Source organism: Panthera uncia, assembly GCF_023721935.1.
Source record: "Panthera uncia isolate 11264 chromosome C1 unlocalized genomic scaffold, Puncia_PCG_1.0 HiC_scaffold_4, whole genome shotgun sequence".
Lineage (NCBI taxonomy): Eukaryota > Metazoa > Chordata > Mammalia > Carnivora > Felidae > Panthera > Panthera uncia.
In genome coordinates, this window is record NW_026057585.1 from 13,062,716 (window position 1) to 13,082,767 (window position 20,052).

The 20,052-nt window shown below is 48.8% G+C and overlaps 1 protein-coding gene across 1 annotated transcript; it reads left to right on the forward strand.

The window, feature by feature from the left end:
- The first annotated feature begins 11,948 nt into the window (after window positions 1-11,948).
- AMIGO1 (adhesion molecule with Ig like domain 1) lies at window positions 11,949-16,736 on the forward strand. Its single transcript, XM_049616632.1, has one exon. The coding sequence runs from the start codon at window positions 12,009-12,011 to the stop codon at window positions 13,488-13,490; it is 1,482 nt and encodes a 493-aa protein (XP_049472589.1). The 5' UTR covers window positions 11,949-12,008; the 3' UTR covers window positions 13,491-16,736.
- Window positions 16,737-20,052: the final 3,316 nt, after the last annotated feature.

The following is a 20,052-nucleotide window of genomic DNA, read 5'->3' on the forward strand; positions in this document are numbered from 1 at the left end:
ACCTGATCTCTGGCAGAAAGAGAGTTACCCAGCCTGTAGAGGTGAGTATCCCCAAGGAAAGGGGACAGTCCTACTTCCTACAAGTGGACTCTGTGGTTGGTGTGGAGGTGGTGACAAGGCCTGTAGTCTCAGGATTGACCTAAATCCCAGGGGTTCATGTTGATTTCTTCCTCTGAACATAATCGGCCAGCAGCAGTTACTGGTCACATACACATCCTGGCTTTTCATAAGCTGATAATTACTGGTTCAGCAAGTTAACACAGCCCAAGCTGCTAGAAATTTAAATCTTCCCAGAAAGGGTACTCCTCACCCTTCTCCCTCTAGGCAAGACAAGGTTTCAAGATTTGGGAGAGTGAGAGAAGTCAGGTATAGTGGGAGGAGAAGATGGAGAACAATGCAACTAAACGAGGGAAAGGAAAACTCAGTCTGGAAATGTGGACATGAAGCATCAGAAGCTTTCCTAATATCACAGTCCAAATTACAGAGTTAGAGTCACACAGTTATATTTAGAGCTAGACAAAGCCCCAAGGGTCTCCTGACCTTCGTTTCATATGGAGGGAATCAAGGACCAGAGTGATTAAGAAGCAGGTCCAAGGTCACAGAAGTAGTCAAGGGTAGGACTAGAACCCAGACCTCTCAAGTCCCAGGCCAGTGCTCTTAGTACTTTCCTTCTCTGCTTGCAGGTCTGATGGGAGCCACTCAGTTCTAACAGTTGGAGCAGCAGATGTAATTAGGATACTAAGTGCTGGAGAGTGTGCTCCCCGAGGACCTATCTCTCCATGACCTTGGCCAACCCCCAAGCCTCCCTGAAAGCCTTTCTCTGCTTCTACCAGAAGCCAGCTCCCCTCACTCACCAGGGTCTGACACAAACAGTCTGTCTGGGGTGAGTCTCTCAATTCCAAGGTGAAGCAGGAGTGGGAACATCTCCATTTAGAATCCCAGAGTATCTGGGAAGGGAAAGTCTCCAGACTGGAAAGGCATGGAAATTTCCCTGAACCCAGAAGCATGCTTGGAATAGTATCAACTGCCGCATCACCACTCCAGCCCAGCCTTGTTAGTGAGGCAAGCCACAATCAGGAGATAATTAGCTTGCTGTTATTTATTCCCCACACTAATCAGCAGCCCACTGCTTGCACAGTGGAGAGGGCTCCCGCCCCCAGAGCTGTGGGGGTTCTCAGGGACCTTTAGTTACCAGCCAGGAAACAAGTAGCAGACAAAGGGCTGGGCAGAGGGGGAGAGGGAGGAGGAGACCACAGGACCTGGCGCCCGCAGGCTTCCCCGCACAGCACAGCACGCAGCTCCCTGAGGAGAGGCAGCCCTGGGATCACCAGGAGCCCCAGGCAGTGCTACACTCCTCTGCGTTTTGTTCTTGGGGTTGGGCTCTGGTCGATAAAGGGCGGCCGGCCTTCAGCTCCTGTTCTGCCTCACTGCAGTCAAATTGCCTTTTTCCAAGGCGACTTTCAAAAAAAAAATGACATTTATCAAAGCCTGCTGAGTGGTGACCTTGATGGGAGGGAGAGAGGGCGGGTATACTGTCTGTGGAAGCAGGCAAAGAAAATAAGAAAAACCTGGAGGGAAGGAAATGCTTTCAAACCTCAAAGTTTGGGGAACAATCGCGGATTGATGGCTGTAGGTTTGAGGACAGCCACTCCATGATCACCAGCACTCCCTCCTGCCTCCTTTCTCATCCTCACCAGCACATTCTTACTGGTCGTCCCTGTCTTTCCAGCCCGAAGAGGAGACCAAAGTTGCGTCATTCAAATAGCAATCTCTGGGAAAGGCTCAGACCTGTGTCTTGATAACTTTGTGAAATACTGAACCTTCGATCAGTAGCAGCTCCAAAATTTCTCTATAGGACAGGCTAAGAGGCCGCCCATTTGGTTGGAAGGTGGGGAGTAAGGGAAGGTGAAAGGCTTGTCCTGAAGTTATGTTTGCATAGCAAGTACCCTGGGGATGCTCCCATATATTGTACACCTGTTTGGAATAGTGTAGATAAAGCCCTCTCATGCCACATCCTGGTGCCATTGCCACATAGGATACCCCAAAGAGGACTTAAGAGACATCTGGTCAATCTTTGTCCCTACACAGGATTCCCCACAAGTTTGCTCAAGTCTCTTTTCTGGCCTCCTAAGCCCTTTGTACCCTGGCTCATATATTATCTATCATTAAGCACTGTGACCACCTGTGTCTGTTTCCTTTGCCAAACCATGACAGTTGAGAACGGAGACTGTTTCTTATGTGTCTACCTTTGTATTTCACTTTTCTACTCCTTTTCTTTAAAAAAATTCTTTTTTATTTTGAGAGAGAGAGAGAGCGCAAGCTGGGGAAGGGCAGAGAGAGAGGGAGCGAGGATCTGGAGCGGGGCTCTGTGCTGACAGCAGAGACCCCAATGTGGGGCTTGAACTCACAAACCATGAGATCATGACCTGAGACAAAGCCGGATGCTTAACCGACTGAGCCACCCAGGCACCCCTCTCTTTTCTATTCCCAAACACTCACAGGATTTCTTGCTATATGCTAATGAGGTGTGTGTGATAAAATGAATGAACAAACACATGAAAAGATATCCGTGCAAAGTAGTCATCTGGCCCCTGATTGAATGCTTTCTGTGATGGGGAGATCATTACCTCAAGATGGAAACAATTCATTATTGGACAATTGAAATGTCAGCAGATGTTTCCGTCCATGGGACAGAAATCTGCTTCTCTGACACTTCTCCCCAGTAGAACAGTTCTTTCCTTTAGAGGCCCTAAAGAACAGAAGTCCTCAACCTAGGATTCCATGCATGAGCCTTCTAAGATCCCTGTCCCTAAGAAATGTGTATAAAATTTTGTGTGTCTGCCCATGTGCTTAAGGGAAGAGAATCCATTGGTTTCACAAAGGAGTCTGTATCACCAAATTTTAGAGCCACACTGCATTTGTTTACCCCCTCCTCCTCATGGAAATGTATACTAGACAAACCAAGGGGCCTCAAAATGCTTGCTTTTTTTGATTTTCCTTCCTTACTTTTCCAAAGAAAGCAGATCCCAAAGTTGTCATGTGTCATGAGCAAAATTAGCTCTGCTACTCTAACCACAGATGATTGGATGGGGATTAATTCACATACTGAAGTTGACCACATATGGGTGGGACACACAGGAGACTGAAGGAAATGGTTTGATAGGAATTCTGCTCGAAAGGGTTCTCCATGTTAGATGGCAGCAATCTGACTCATCGCAATTCTCTTACTGGGGAAGTAGACATCCTTGTGGTACCCACAGAAGGTGGGTACTTTGGGGGCTGCAAGCCTCTTTCTGCCATTTCAAACCACTGTTTCAGTTCTCCAAACGTAGGAAGCATTGGGTCCACAGTGACTACAGCTAATAAAGCAACTCCCTAGCTACAGTAAACCTCTGTGAGGTCCTGCAAGAAACCTCTCTTCTGAAAACTATGAGGTATGACTCTTCTTTTTGGTTCCAAACATTTTAATATGCAACCATTCAACTTTCCAAAGGGGTTATTATGACTTCCTCCCAAAGTAAAAGGTCTCATTGCTAAGTCATCCCTCATATATGAGCTATGATAGTATTCACATATACTCTTATTTAATCCTCATGAAACTCTTCTGATAGTGGTTCTCCAATTTGGGGGTACCAAGAATCACCAGGCTTCACCTTAAGTACAGATTCCCAAGCCCCCATCTCCAGAGGTTCTAAGCAAGTCTGAAGCGGGCCTTGAAATCATCTTTTCCTTTAAGTTCTTTGGAGATTCTGAGGCAAGCAGCCTGAGGCCCACCCAAGGAGAACACTGCCCTAACGTGTAATGTTTCCCAACTTCCCTGATGATCAAAATCCTTCCCAGACTCCTCTCACGAAATTTCTGGGTCCGCAGATCAGGGGCTCTGGAATTTTTTCATAGAGCAGGTATCATAGCTCCCATTTTTGTATATGAGAAAACTGAGGCCCAGAGTAACTTATCCACAGCCACACAGCTAGTTCACGACAGGGGTGAGACTAGAACCCAGCTTTCTTGACACAGTCCAGTGCTCTTTCTACTGGGACACAAAGGCCATACCACCTACAGAGAGCCCTGAACATAACAGGAGATCGACAGATGTTTGTGAAATTGAAAAGAATCCACATACGTACTTTCTAGGTCCTAGAGGGAAGAAACCATTTCTAAAGCATATTTTCATCTCACTCCATGCAGCCTCACCCCAAGGTACATAACACAGTGGTCTGCCCTAGGGGTTCAACGGATTTTTTTTGTGAGAGAATGCATTATGATATGATTACTGGACTGTGGTAACATCCATCAGCTACCCCTGGCTGTGCTCCAGACTGTAAATGAGCTGTCCAGAGCTGAACTTGATACTCCAGCTATGGTTTGACCCTAAATGAGTGCAGGAGGAGCTCCTTTGCCCCGGGGTTTTAAAGGCGCTGCTGCCTGTTCTGGGGAGCTGGAGCTTGCCCTTCCTGGTGGTCTGGTGTGTGCCCTCACAGAAAGAATAGGAACTGGGGCGCCTGGGTGGTGCAGTCGGTTAAGCGTCCGACTTCAGCTCAGGTCATGATCTCGCGGTCCGTGAGTTCGAGCCCCGCTTCGGGCTCTGGGCTGATGGCTCAGAGCCTGGAGCCTGCTTCCGATTCTGTGTCTCCCTCTCTCTCTGCCCCTCCCCCGTTCATGCTCTGTCTCTCTCTGTCTCAAAAATAAATAAACGTTAAAAAAAAAATTAAAAAAAAAAAGAATAGGAACTGACTGCTCTATTCCTGACCCTGGGCTCTCCTCAGCAACTTCAGCCTCTACCATGGCTTTCCAATCCTAGCCCCTCCACTCATTAACGCTTATAATTCTGCTAGGCCCAAAGTCTGGGCCTGAAACCCTTGGAGAACATAGTCCACAAATTCAGATTCTGCCCCACCCCCCCAGTTCTGTCTGCTTTGTATTATCCCTGGAAGTGTTATGATGCATCGAAAAGAACCCTGAACAAGAATGAAAGATGTAACCCACTCCTACCTCCTCACATTTGTAGAGCATCTACTGCACGTTAGAGGATCTGTTAGGTACATGAACTCATTGAATCCCCACAACCCCATTAGGCAGGTCTTCTGATTGTGCCCATTTTACAGGTTACGTAATAGCTCAAGTCACACAGTGAGTGGCAGAGCTAGAATATTACCTCAAGAAGCCTGGCTCCAGAGACTACGCTCTTAACCGCAAGGCCACACTCCCTCTTCAGGTTAACTCAGCTCTGCTGTGAACCGGCTTGTGAACTTGACTTCTAAGGTAGCTTCCAGCCCCGGTAGTCTAAACTTCTGTCATTATGGGTAAGGGTCAGACAGGCTAACATTATGATTAGCCTTAGAATCAGCTAAGAACAGTATAAGTGGTTGAAAAGCAGAAACTTCAGACATAAATGAATAGCTAAGGACTCAAAAAGCATCATTAGAGGAAAAAGATTAACTCAAAGAGTTAGTCCAATGGGCTTAGATAAGGGAGAAAAATCCTTAACGGAAAGTTTAACATTCAGTTTAACCCTAATCCTCCCCCAAATCATAAAAGCATGGACTTCCTAAACAAGAATATTAACTTCCCAGATATAATACAAACTAATCAAGGATTCATAGATAAGAATTACTGATAAGTCTCACATGAGTTAGAATTTAATTTCAGATATAAATCCTTTAGAAGTCAAAAGAGAGGGCCGCATGTACAGGATGAGAAAATATTTCCAGACTGATGACAAAACTTCTTAATGAAAAAAGGCTAAACTCCTTTTGCAGGACTTCCTGGTTATCCAGGTTCACATGGCGGGAGCTCCAGAGAAGCCTTCTTTATAATAGTGCTTGGGAACAAACTCTTCCAATCTCTGGGATGTCTGCTCAGCTGCAGGGTGATTGTGGTCATAGAACCCCACCCCTAAAGGCTGAAATAACATTTTGTACCGTGAATTTATTTGTCAGCAATATTTCAAAGACACATTTACCTGATGACTCAGTGCTGGGCTATTTTGAGACATCCATATGTGAGTGTCAAAAGTCAAGAAAGTTGTTCATGATTTAGCCATCAGGAGTGATTGCTCCCCTACAGGAGAAGAACCCTGACCAAGAGCACAAGCTGTAAATTGAAGAAGGTGCCCTCAGATCTATTTGACAAACCTGAAAAGCCCTGGACACTGACAGGTGTCTATGGCACCCCTCTACCAGTCATTCCTTCTCTGCCCATGGTTAACATCCATATCTTGGCAGTTTCTCCAGATCAAGTGGAACTTCTGAGGAAGTGGACAGGGTTGAGGTAGAAATGGGTAAGGAGTAGGAAAAAAAGGGAGAGTCAGATGTCACCTGAATCCCCAAAAAGAGGAAATGTTTGCCTCCTGGGCAGTAAATAGTGGGTGGGCCTGCTACAGGGCAAGCTAAAAGGTCAAAAGGGTCAGTGAAATGAGTGATAGCTTATGGAGGGGGGAGAGAGGGGTGGCAACAGGAAGTCTCCAAGCTAAGGACCTTCAGGGACAAACCAAAAATGGTAACATGGGTGACCTGCTAGAGCTCAACCCAATGCTAAGGCTTAAATTTTAGCCCTTTAAGCAATACTTAACAAAGGACTAATCTTTATTGCCACCCTTCCCAGAAATAGCTTCATTTTAGAGCCTCCTCTTTTTGGAGATACTCCAGGAACTACAAAAATGGTGCTGATATTAGTTACATACTGGGGTTTGCCACAAAATATAAGAATGTTTAGGGACACCTAGGTGGCTCAGTCGGTTGAGTGTCCGACTTTGGCTCAGGTCATGATCTCTCACTCCATGAGTTCGAGCCCCACATCAGGCTCTGTGCAGACAGTTCGGAGCCTGGAGCCTGCTTCTGATTCTGTGTCTCCCTCTCTCTCTGCCCCTCCCCTGCTCATGCTCTGTGTCTCTCGCTCTCAAAAATGAATAAATGCTAAAAAAAAAATTTTAATAAAAATAAAAAAAACATAAGAATATTTAAAATTAAAAACTTTTTTATTTGAATTATTTAAAATTTGTAAATATTTATAAATTATAAAAGATAAATAGAGAAGGAGATCTTGTAAATCTGAATGAATGCTCTAATCAGGCAATACCCTAGAACATGGGAACAGGCAGGTAATTGGGCAAGGTAATCTATGCACATGTTGACAGCAAGACCAAAGGATCTCCTAACCCTTATGGAGAAAACTAGGAGTTTTTAAAAAGATAACACTTACGGGGCGCCTGGATGGCTCAGTCGGTTAAGCGTCCGACTTCGCCTCAGGACATGATCTCGCGGTCCATGAGTTCAAGCCCCACGTCGGGCTCTGTGCTGACCGCTCAGAGCCTGGAGCCTGTTTCAGATTCTGTGTCTCCCTCTCTCTCTGACTCTCCCCCATTCATGCTCTGTCTCCCTCTGTGTCTCAAAAATAATAAATAAACGTTAAAAAAAAAAGATAACACTTATAAATGATAAAGACCTTTCACAAACGTTAGCTCATTTGATCCCCAAAATAACCCAATGAAGTAGGCTCAAGTGCTATTATTATTCCCATTTCACAGATAATGGAATGAGATTTGGTAGAAGAAAGCAAAATACCCAAAGTCACACAGCCAGTATATAGCTGCGACTTGTCCAAGCCCAAACCTTATGCTTATCCTTACTTCTACACAAGGCATTGAGACTAACATATAATAAATGTGCAAATTTAATGCAATTATTAATTAATTAATTCAACAAACATATTTTGAGTGTCTACTACTGGCCAGACCTAAGGCAAATCCCTGCTCTCAAGGAGCTTACAAACTAATGGGGAAGCAGACATGTAAACAGACAAAACAGTAGGTGAAAAGTTCTATAAGGACATATGCACGATGTGAAATGGAATCACAGAGGGCCGCCTGTGTGGCTCAGTCAGTTAAGCATCCAAGCATCCGACTTTGGCTCAGGTCATGATCTCACAGTCCGTGGGTTTGAGCCCCACGTTGAACTCTGTGCTGGCAGCTCAGAGTCTGGAGCCTGTTTGGGACTCTGTGTCTCCCTCTCTCTCTCTTTCTCTCTCTACCCCTCCCCCATTCACTCTCTGTCTCTCAAAAATGAATAAACGTTAACAAAAAAATTTTTTTAATGGAATCACAGAAAGGAACACCTAAGTGTGTCCAGAAAATTAGACCACATTGTCCTAATGTCCTAAAGAAGGGTGGCCAGTCCCATGGAGTCTTTAAAGCAGAGTCAAACATAGCTTCTTAATAGGGTGTCTTCCTCCAGTCTTCTCCAGTTCTGATTCTGATGGCCAATACTAGCTATTGAGAAAAGAAAAAAAAATACTTCTAGAATAGAGAAAACTAATTTTTCTAGTCTCATAAGCTGGTAGACATATCCAACCTCTTTTGCTCAAATGCTGAGCTGACCAAACAACCTTCAAAATTGTATTTAGGAACACTAGGTTGATCCATTCCAGCAAGAGGATATAAATACCCACTCTAAATAACCTGTTTATCCTACCAAGGTCTCCTTTTTGTTGTGAATTAATAGTTATTCTGGTCTAGAAAGCAGCTGTGAGAGAGTTAGCATCAGTCAATTCCCCATGCCAGTGCCATCCAATGGAACTTTCCATGATTTTGTTCAATAGGGTTAGCTAGCCACATGTGGTATCGAAACTGAAGAGGCAATTTACCATGTTATTTAATTTTAATTAATTTAAATGACCACATGTAGCTAGTGGCTACCGATTTGGACAGCACAGCTCTAGACCCTTGCTACTCAAAGTGTGGTCTGTGAACTAGCAGGGTCTGCATCACCTTATTAGTTTGTTAGAAACACAGACTCTCAGGTTCTCCACCCTAGGCCTCTTGATTCAGAAATTGTATGTTAACAAGATCCCCAGATTATCCATATGCACATTAAAATTTGAAAATGGCATGGTTACTTCTGGATGAGCTGGGGGGAAAAAAAAAGGATTGACTGAGGTCCCTATCTGTGATGACCTCTCCAAATTGCGGACTCCCACACTTGAGACTGGTGTCCAGCATAAGGGCCCCTCTTTCTTTGTATCTGTCTCTCCTCCATCCCTTAAGCATAAAGGGGAAAAGGGAGAGAAAGAAAGAACCTGGAACATGGGGTCTAAGGAAAGTTAGTATAGGATATGGGGGATGGGGTGGGAAGAGTATGTGTTCCTCAGGGATACTTATACAAAATAAAATGAGGGAATTCCCTTGATAATTACTGAATATGGATGATGGGTATATGGGAGTTCATTATACTATTTTCCCTACTTTTGTGTATGTTTGAAATTTTTCAAAATTAAGAAATAGATGTGATTTCAAAGAAGATGTGTGTGATAGCTTCCAAGATGGCCCCCAATGAGCCTCTCCTTCTGGTATCCATGCCTTTGTGTGGTCTTCTTTCATACTGAATCAAGCCTGGTCCATGTGACCAAGGTGGAGATAACAGGTGTGACCTTGGAGATCCAGGTCATTGTGACTTCTGCCTTGCTCTCTCTTGGATCTCTAGCTTTAAAGGAAGTCAACTACCATGCTGTGAGGACACTCAAGCAGTCTTGTGGCGAGGCCTTTATGGAGAGGAGCCAAGGCCTCCTGCCATCAGTCAGCTGCAAGGGTGAGCCATGTAAGCAAGCCTCTGTGGAGTTGACTCTCTAGCCCCAGTCAAGCCTTCCAGTGACTGTACCTCCACCTGACATATGATTGCAACAGCATGGGAGACCTGCATGCCATCATTGCCTGCCAAGCAGTATCTGAATCTCTGATGAACAGAAGCCATGACAGACAATAAATGCATATTGTTGTAGTAAGCCACTGAGTTTTGGGGTAATTTGTTAAGCGGTAATAGAGTACTGATGCAATGTCATTTCAATACTTCCTCCTCCCTGAATACTCTCCCCACCTTATCACTGATGTCTCAAATGAACAGGGAAAGATCTTTCACACTATGCATAAGGTTAACATGCTAATACCCCTTGAAGAGATAATACGTTCACTTAAATTCAACCTAAAACATATGTGACAGATATAAATTCTTTCTTTTTAAAACTCTTAGCAGGCTAATGTATTGAGACATTAATTTCAGTCTCGTTCCTGCTGTTGTAAGAAACTAGAAAGAATAAAAAGGTAATTTCTCCCTCAGGGTCTACCATCCCAAGAAACAGCTACAGTCTTGAGTTATAAAAGGTTTAAGCTCTTCTGACATCTCCCTCACTCCATGCCCAACCCCCAACACCAAACACTGGTTAACAGCTTCTTGGTGTTTCAGGGACCATCCTAAAGAAGACCCCCCACCCTCCTCACTGTCCCCACTCCCCCTCCCGGCTTTATCTTGAGGATTAGGTCACAGAGAAACGATGTTGGAATTGCTCGGTAAGAGGAGGGGAAAGAGCTGGTACTGGTTCAGGAAGAGGGCAAGTGGCCAGGCCTGAGGGATGAACGACTTCCCCCCAGGCGGGGAAAGGTTTTGGAGGTTCCAAAAGTGGAAACCTATTCCTGGCTTGTATGAAATCTGTGTGTGTGTGTGTGTGTGTGTGTGTGTGTGTGCGCGCGCGCGCGCGCGCGCCCGTCAGGGGTGCAGTAGGGATCGCTTCATGGGTAGCCTGGGAAAGTGGGATCCCGGGGCCTGGACATACACCAAAGACCACCACTCCTTTACCTCCCTGGCTTGCAGGCTGTGGAAATGTATCCTTCAGTGGTTACCCCAAGGGTCGTGGAATAATAGCAAGACTGAAACGAACACAAAAACAAGGCTCTTCCCCCCAAAGCTTCCCCCCCCAAATATTGAGACTTCACAGCCCTAGAGAGAGAAATGGGGAACCTCAGAACGTGACTAATGAATTTCCCGCCAACACTGACAGGCGGGCGCTCAGCCAGATTTCTTTAATTTGTAGGATTAAAAGACATGTGACGCTTCCTGCCCTGGAGTCAGTTGCCGCGGATTCATTCCAGCTAGACCTAGTTTCCCTAGGAGAGATTTCGGTAGGTAGAAGCTTGGGGGCTGTGCAGAGAATGGAAGAAGGTGGAGGAAGTCAGAGAGGGGCTAGGGGCCAGGGTCCCTTCCTGACAGTTTCCGTCCTCAGGTCCCCGCCCGGACCCCCTTCCGAGAAAGAACGACCTGGCGCGCGGCCGCCTGTCCGGCTCCGACACAAACACACGCACGTGCGCCCCGCCCCCGCCGCGCGCACGCGCCCCGAGGCTCCGGCGACGGGCGCGCGCGCGGTGCTCGCTGCCCCCACGCCGCTCCCTCGGCTCGGATCGCGGCGTCTCCAGGTCCCCGCACCGCTCCACGCGGGAGCCGGAGGCGGCGGCCGTGGTCGGTGGGCTCTGGCGGGCACGGCGGTCGAGGCGGCGGCGCGGCGGAGCGGAGCCCGGCGAGTCCCCGGGAGGCGATGTGGCCGGGCGCGGGCGCCTGCGTAAGGCGGGCGCCGCGACAGGCCGGCCGGTGAGGCGCCGGGGGAGGCCGCGACGGAGCTCCCGGACCCGCCATGGGCTGAGACACGTCCTTGCCGAGCAGGTGCAGTGACCAGCGGTCCCGGGGGGAGCCCGCCCCCACAGGCCCCGGGAACCCTCAGCCCTGTCGGTAGGCGCCCTACCCAACCGGTGCCCTGTTGACCTTCCCTCGGCTCCTCCCCAGAGGCCCCGTTGACCCTGCTGTCAAACCCGCTGCAACCCCTGTGAAACCAACAGCTCCTAACAATCCCGGGCATACCCCGCATCCTACACTCCTGTGACCCCAACCCGGTAGGCCCGTGTGCTCACCTCCTCCTCTGCCCAGTATTTTGAGCCCATTGCCTGCACAGCACTTGGGAACTACCCAGCATCTCTTTCTCTCTTCTAGCCCAGCGTTGGGGTGGAGGGGAAGGAGGGGGGGAGGGAGGAGGAAGGGTCCTTCCCTTCAGAGGCGCTAATGACCACAAACCCAGGCTGTCTCTCTGAAGCCTGTAGTCAAAGTGAGCCTTCCTTCCTTATCCCACCAGAACATGCCCGGGTGACTCCCTCCCAGATCTTGCTGGTGGCCTTCCTCGCCCTTCCCAGTGACACTATGCAACCCCAGCGTGACCCGCGAGGCCTCTGGCTCCTGCTGCTGTCCTTGTTCCTGCTCCTCTTTGAGGTGGCCAGGGCCGCCCGTCCTGTGGTTAGCTGCCCTGCTGCCTGCCTGTGCGCCAGCAACATCCTCAGTTGCTCCAAGCAGCAGCTGCCCAACGTGCCCCACTCCTTACCCAGCTACACCGCACTGTTAGACCTCAGCCACAACAACCTGAGTCGCCTGCGGGCGGAGTGGACGCCCACACGCCTGATCCACCTGCAGTCCCTGCTGCTGAGCCACAACCACCTGAACTTCATCTCCTCGGAGGCCTTTTCCCCAGTGCCCAACCTGCGCTACCTGGACCTCTCCTCCAACCAGCTCCGTACACTGGACGAGTTCCTGTTCAGTGAACTACAAGCGCTGGAGGTGCTGCTGCTCTACAATAACCATATTATGGCAGTGGACCGCTGCGCCTTCGACGACATGACCCAGCTGCAGAAACTCTACTTGAGCCAGAACCAGATTTCCCGCTTCCCTCTGGAGCTGGTTAAGGAAGGAGCCAAGCTACCCAAACTAACACTCCTGGATCTCTCCTCCAACAAGCTGAAGAACTTGCCATTGCCCGACCTGCAGAAGCTGCCGGCATGGGTCAAGAACGGGCTGTACCTGCACAACAACCCCCTGCACTGTGACTGTGAGCTCTACCAGCTCTTTTCGCACTGGCAGTACCGGCAGCTGAGCTCCGTGATGGACTTTCAGGAGGACCTGTACTGTATGAGCTCCAAAAAGCTGCACAATGTCTTCAACCTGAGTTTCCTCAACTGCAGCGAGTACAAGGAGCGTGCCTGGGAAGCCCACTTGGGTGACACCTTGACCATCAAGTGTGACACCAAGCAGCAGGGCATGACCAAGGTGTGGGTGACGCCAAGCAATGAACGGGTGCTAGATGAGGTGGCCAACAGCACAGTGACCGTGTCCAAGGACGGCAGTCTTCATTTCCAGCAGGTGCAGGTTGAGGATGGGGGTGTGTACACCTGCTATGCCATGGGGGAGGCTTTCAACGAGACACTGTCTGTGGAGTTGAAAGTGTATAATTTCACCTTGCACGGACACCACGACACCCTCAACACAGCCTATACCACCCTAGTGGGCTGTATCCTCAGTGTGGTCCTGGTCCTCATATACCTGTACCTAACCCCTTGCCGATGCTGGTGCCGGGGTGTCGAGAAACCATCCAGCCATCAAGGAGACAGCCTCAGCTCTTCCATGCTTAGTACCACACCCAATCATGATCCTATGGCCGGTGGGGACAAGGATGATGGTTTTGACCGGCGGGTGGCTTTCCTGGAGCCTGCTGGCCCCGGGCAGGGTCAAAATGGCAAGCTGAAGCCAGGCAACACCCTGCCAGTGCCCGAGGCAACAGGCAAGGGCCAGCGGAGGATGTCGGATCCAGAATCGGTCAGCTCGGTCTTCTCTGATACACCCATTGTGGTGTGAGCAGGATGGGTTGGTGGGGAGATTCTACCCCAGGAGAGGTAATGCACCCCTGAAGGATATGAGGGGATGGAAGAGAGGGCTGGCTGCCCAAGGGAGTGGGTTCCCCCTGACCGTGAGGGAATTGGTCACGGGTACAATAGCTGGCATAGACCTCAACCAGGGTGTGGCTGCCACGATTTTCAAATATGGGTATGTCAAATCCTTAGGCAAGTGCTACACCCTTACCCAAAGCCCTGGGAATTCTCAGTGTGGTGGAGGAAGAGGAGCATGTCTGAGTTGGGTGGGAATGAGGTAGGGGCAGGGGGAAGAGCAGATTCCCGAAACTTTTTTGAGGTCATCCCTAGCTCCTTAAAAGAGAATCATTTGGGGGAAAAAATTTTTTTTTCTATCTCTGCCCACCCACACCTGCGGTGTTGTGTGTGCTGGGGGTTGGGGGGATCTTCCATAGGAGCCACACTGGGGAAGAGCTGTAGTATCTTCTTTGGCCAGGAAGTCACACTTCACAGCTGGGGAAATTGGAAACCTTTGGGAAAGTGAGTCAGGAAAAGGCTGAGGCCTCAATCAGTAATGCTCCCCAAAGCTATTGTGAGGTTTCCCACTAATGCCTCTCTTTCCCGATGAGTCCTGGATGGACGGATCTTTGCAGGAGCCTGGCCTGTTGCCTGTCAGATATGGCAACAATGTGAGAGGTGGTATCTGTCCCTTGTCCCGGAACCAGTGGCACAGAGGGATACAGCATGAACGGAGGGGGTCTGCATCACAGCATACGTGCCATCACAAAACTTGTAGATGGGGGATAAGCTCCAGATTTGCTAATTCCCCGGTTGGTGAAACCCTTGATTATCATTTGGTTCCCAGCACCTGTGTGTCAGACCAGGGTGGGGGCTGCCGGAGGCAGAGCTTTCATGGGTGCCTGCCACAGACGTGGGATATGGGGCTGCCTCACACTAGGCGGAGGAGGGTAAATCAGCCTCTATTATGTAGCATCCAGCTGGACGTACCTGATTTCGTGTTTGCCGTCTCTTCTCTCAGGCTTCTTAGCAAGTTCAGGTGGGATTGAGTTTTCCCTAATACGCTGCTCTGCAACGGGAGGAATCCTGGAAAGTCTGGCCCCAGCTGGGCTAGACTGTGCTTGGGCATGGAGGGAACCAGTTATGTATTTTCTCTGTGTTGACAAAGCAGCCTCTCTTAGATCTCACCCTGCTGCAGAGCCAAAGCACGGGATTTCATTATCCGAGGGGTTGGAATTCTGCCCCAGAATGGCAAGCGGAGTGCAGCTTAGAGTTCTGCCCCTCTCCACAAGGTTCTAGGCAGCCTTGTAACAGACAGTGGCACTGAACTCTCAGAAGGAAAGTTCTGCCACCTCCATCCCTCTCAGCCAGAGGTCTGTGCAGTTGTGGTGGTCAGGCCAGAGGAACTTAAGAACAGGCCCAACATTCCATTCCATCCAAGGCTGCAGAATACTTTGGGTCTGGAGATGACTGCGCCCCTTGACTATACTGCAGGCCCTGGGAGATGGGTGCTCTGAGCTTTGGCAAGGGGACCAGCAGGGCACAGGTGAAAATGTCCTCTGATGTTGGTCTTTTTCAGTGTCTTCCCTTCTCCCAACCAAGTTCCCTGTCCATTGGAAGTTCTCCAGATCTTCTAGCTTTCTCACCTGCTTTTTAGGTTCCAAGAGGTGTCATCGACCTGTGGGTGAGGGCTGCTTGCTAGGAGGGCCTGACTCCTGCTGCCTGTTGGGATTGGGAAAGGGGACCGGAACGCAACATCTTCCCCTTGTCTGTGCCTGGGATGTCAAGACTGCTGTCCGTCCTTTAATTAGTAACCTCGTTTGTTGGGAGAGGTGCAGCCTTTCCCTCAAGTACTTGCATGCTCCTAGGTATGCACGCTTATAGGTACGCATGCACACCAGCACCTTGACTTCCACCAGGACAGTGATTCTTCAGTCCCCACTAACGTCCCCTGTCAGAGTGGGTTCCGCCTATGCTCACAGCTTCATGCACACAGCTTTTGTATCCCATAGGAGAGACAGTGACTGCGCCAGGCTCCCCAAATACCAACTCTTGTACTTTTAATTTCTGAACTCCCTGAAGCTTTACCCACATCTCCCTGGCACCAAATAACTTCTCTGCAAAGGCTGGGGTTAGGAGAACCACAGGTCAGGGCACCTGGGGAGAAGGGCCCATGAGGAGCTAGCTGGGTCTTCAGACCCCTCCGAAACCTTCCTTGGATGAAAGTCCATGTATGTGAGAAATAAATGTATAACTAGGTCAATGACAGACCCAGAAGGAAACTGGCAGGGGAGCAAGCAGCTAGAAGTTGTTCTCCCTGTGTTAACTGCCCCGGAAAGACAGGCGCGTGAAGGAAAACTTGTCTGGTTATGTTCCAGAGACTTCTGGGGATTTTGTTAATGGAGCTATAGGAACCAGGCATCCCTCCTCTGACTTATTAGGGAACCTGGGAAAATTTCATCTCCATGCTGCAATTTCCCGCTAGGCACCACCTAGGGCTCTGAAAATCTTTAAAACTCAAATGAAATTGGCCTTCTAGAGCATTCTGAGTTCCTGAGGACTAAGAGGGCCATTCTCTTCATAAGTCCTACCCAGTTTAGGGACCAGGAAAAGGCCCCTCATGAGGCCCTATATCCCTACTGTGTCCACTAGGTAGGCCCCTCGTTTGAAAGACTGGTAGATGTGCCTAGCTGCCCCACCAAGAGATTGAACCAATTAGCCTCTTCCCATGGTTTCAGTTGATAGAACCCAAAGGCAGCTTTCTACTTGGGGGATTAGGTATTCAGTATATATGAGCTCACTAGAACCTTGTGTAGGAAACTGCCAGGTCTGGTTGTAAGAAAAGGCTGAGAAATCACTTCCTCCCTTCCCCCCACCCTGCACCCATAAACGAGACATGTCTCCCAGGAAGCAGCTGTCCCTGGAGACAGAATATGACAGGGCTCTACAATCTATGTGATTATTTGTGATCTTTTTTCTTTGCTTGTATTTATGGGGCTCCTAGGAAGGGGCCAGGAGAGAGTACACTCAGCTGGGGACAGTAAAGCCGACTGATACCAATTTTCTGTGTGTTCTTTCCTCTGTACTTCCTCGTAGTCCTGCTGGCAAAGCAAGCAGGCCTCCCAGTCCGGGATCCTATCCCTCCCACTTATGTACAATCCAGGCTGGCAGACCTTGGAGCCTCTGGGCTCTGACACTAGACTATGATCATTAAACCTGGCTTGAGTCTCTGTTCTGGCATAGTCTGTGACTGCTTTATTTATCTTTTCAGCCTGTGGGTGGGGCTTTCTCTACCTCAGAAGTATGTGGCCTAAGTAAGGAGAGGTATTTAATGCTATTATAAAGGCAAGGGTAGAATCCACATCCAGGCATGAAACTAGACCAGGGTCAACAAACTCCTTCTGTAAAGAGCCAGATAGTAAATACGTTAGGCTTTGCAGGCCATACACTCTCTGTTACAACTACTTAGTTGGGCCATTGTGATAGGAAGGCAGCCATAGACAGTACATAAACTAATGACTGTGGCTCTGTTCTAGTAAAAATTTATTTACAGACATTGAAATTTGAATTTCACATACTTTTAACATGGCTTTTGAGTTTTTTCAGCCATTTAAAAATGTTAAAACTCTTATTAGCTCACAGACCATACAAAACCCAGCAGTGGCTTGATTTTGGCCAGCAGACCATAGTTTCCCAACCTGATAGGATTCTCAAAAGAAATGCCACTGACCAGCAGGAGAGAGTTTAGAAATTCCTTTACCTGGGACTACAGCCTATAGATAATGAAGCCTTCCTAGATCCCTGGGGAGGAGGGCTGCCTCCCCACAGAGTTTTCTTAAAAGTCTGGATGAAGCCTACTAACCGTGCGATGGAAAACACTTGGACTAGATTAGAAGAATTGGTGGAAAGCAGCTCAGTTTCAGTATTTTGATTATTACCTGTATTTTTGCATGCTGTAAATGGTAACTAAGTTTGGCTAAAAGTATATTCATCGAATGGGCAAGTTAATATTCACAGATAGTTTAGCGTGTCCTGGGCATTGCATACAACAGAGAAATGCAACCCCCAGGTTCTTGGTACAGACACAGTCTATCAGGATTCTACTGGACTGGATTCTACTGGATTCTACTAAACTCTGAACAGGCAAATTCTTTGGGTACTCTCTGGGTACTTCTGGAAGGGGATTGTCGGGGTAGATTCCAAAAGGGGAGAGGAGATGGTATAAAGAAGAAAGAAAGGAATTTGAATCATTACCGAATTTCCTACATTGATAAAATCTTGGCCAGAGGGCAGCCCTCCGCTGTCTGGAAAGTTGTCTTGTTTTCTTCATGAGGAACAACCAAAGTGGTGAAGGGATGGAGACACCTCACTCCAGCTACATCAGACAAATCAGGGCTGGCAGTCAGCGCAATGGCAGATGTTGATGCCAGAGTGCCCCCACAGTCTACATTTAAATAGCATTTTTTCATCTTTTCAAAGCAGCTTTTGCTGTGGCTGAGGTTGGCCAAGAAGGGGACGCTGGTAAAGAGAATAGGTCTGGGAAGACTGCTGGGAGTTCTCCCCTCTGTCATGGCCTGTGCCAAGCCCTGTCTCTGAGCCTGCAAAGTTGTGGTGCTCCCTTCTCCTACCTCCCAAGGCCATGGCTGCACCTCAGCTCCATACCCCCATCCCCAAACCACAAGAAGTTCGCTAAGATTCTGGCCAAGACGTGCAATTTTGTCTACCATGTCTTGTAGCACTCAGCTCCTCTTAGGTGGCATTTTGGCGGAGTGGTGGAGGCTAACAGGACAGTTGCCTTGTGGAACAGAAGTAGAAAGTTCAGTTGGGTTGGCCAGCCTACTCTCCTTTCCATTTGACCTCTCACCTCTTTCCCTTCTGCAGTTGTAGTTCTTGTAGCACTTACCATGTCTCCCAGGAAGCCACCGTGAAGCTCCTTTCCTCATCCACAATGTAGAAAAGGCTCAGGCCTATGCAGTAGGAAGGTTGGCTTTTCTGGTCTGGCTACAGTGAGCCTGTGCCAGATGCGTCCTTTCCTGGGGCTTGAGAGAGGAAGGCTAATGCAGCCGCTTCATCAAGCCCCTTCATCAGGCTTATACGCTGTCAGGTAGGAAATACCAAGTGGCAAAGATACTTAGATCTGCCCTGAGGCCTTCTAGTCTGTGTCAGTGTGGTTACTGTCCCATACATAGAGGGCGTGGAACCACAGTCTGAGAACCATTTTTCTGTGAGCCAGGACACAGAGCCTTGCAGGGAGCCTTCCAGGCACCCTACAGCACTGGCATGCATAAGGTGAGAGTCATTGGCCCCAAAGTTAGGGGTGTGTATATGCACGTGTGTGTGTGTGTGTGTGTGTGTGTGTGTACGCAAGTAGGCACACGGGGAGGGAGGGGGAAGCACTGTAGCTGGACAGAACTAGGTGCTGCTTTTCCCTCACCTCCCACTGGTCCCTCACTTGGCCAGTTTGCTTTGGGTGGGGTCTAGCTAGAAAGGCCCAGCTCAGTCCTGAGCCCGGTGAGATAACTCACAACCTGCTTTAAAGAGACGGGTGCTGGGGGCCCCTCATGTATACTCAGTGGGACAAAGAGCTGAATCCTCTGGTACCACAGAATGGCCTGAAGTAGCTATTTAATCTGCTTTTAGCAGAGGTTAAAAAAAAATCATCTGGGAAATTCTGACAATAGCGGGTAGATTAAAAACTGGAACTCTTATTCCCTACACATTGGTGACTAGCCAAGCCTTCTGGGTGGATATCTAGGGGGAAGGCTTCTTACTGGATGTAATTTGGGTCTGCTTTAAGCTTAGCCCAGTGCTGGGGACTGTCTACTTCAAAACACCCACCAGGGCAGTTCTGGGGCTCTGTCCTCCTGTATGTCACCTATATCTGCTCTGTGCCTGTGCTGGTGAGAACTGCTCAGGCTATGCCCACAACACCTGACTAGTGTCTCACTGCTGGATCCCAGGATAGAAAAAAACAATTGAGATAAAAAACTGAATACTGGAGCCTCTGCACTGCTGTTGTTCCTGCCTCTCTCTGTGCACTCCCAGCAGACTGCTGGCAGTTCTCAAATGGAATGGAAAGTATCCTTCCCCTAATTTGACATTTAAATAGAACTGCTGTCATGGGTGTGTGTGTGTGTGTGTGTGTGTTTTAATTCCAATAAAGTCCTTTGAGGAGGGGACTGTGATCCTACTCCAAGAGCCTGTAATGAGGAAAGAGAAAAAACCTGCGAACAAGCTAGGGGCAGCGTGTCAGCTCTACATCTCCAGTGCCGGGCCTGAGGGCCTGAGGCGGGCCTTGCTCAGCCTGGGGCTACAGGGGAAACCAGAGAGGGTGGCGGTGTTGTGTCCCTTACTATTGCTCCTGCCTCCCTGGCTTGCCTGCTCCACTTTTCCCTCAGAAGTGCAGAATTAGGTAGGAGAGATTCAGACAGACCAGTTCCAGGAACTTCAGGTTGGATGAGGGAACAACTGCACTGATTTCCGGATTTACACCAGCCCCATGCCTTGAAACTAGCAGCACTTAGGGCTGGCTTTGCCGGGCTTGGTGGCTT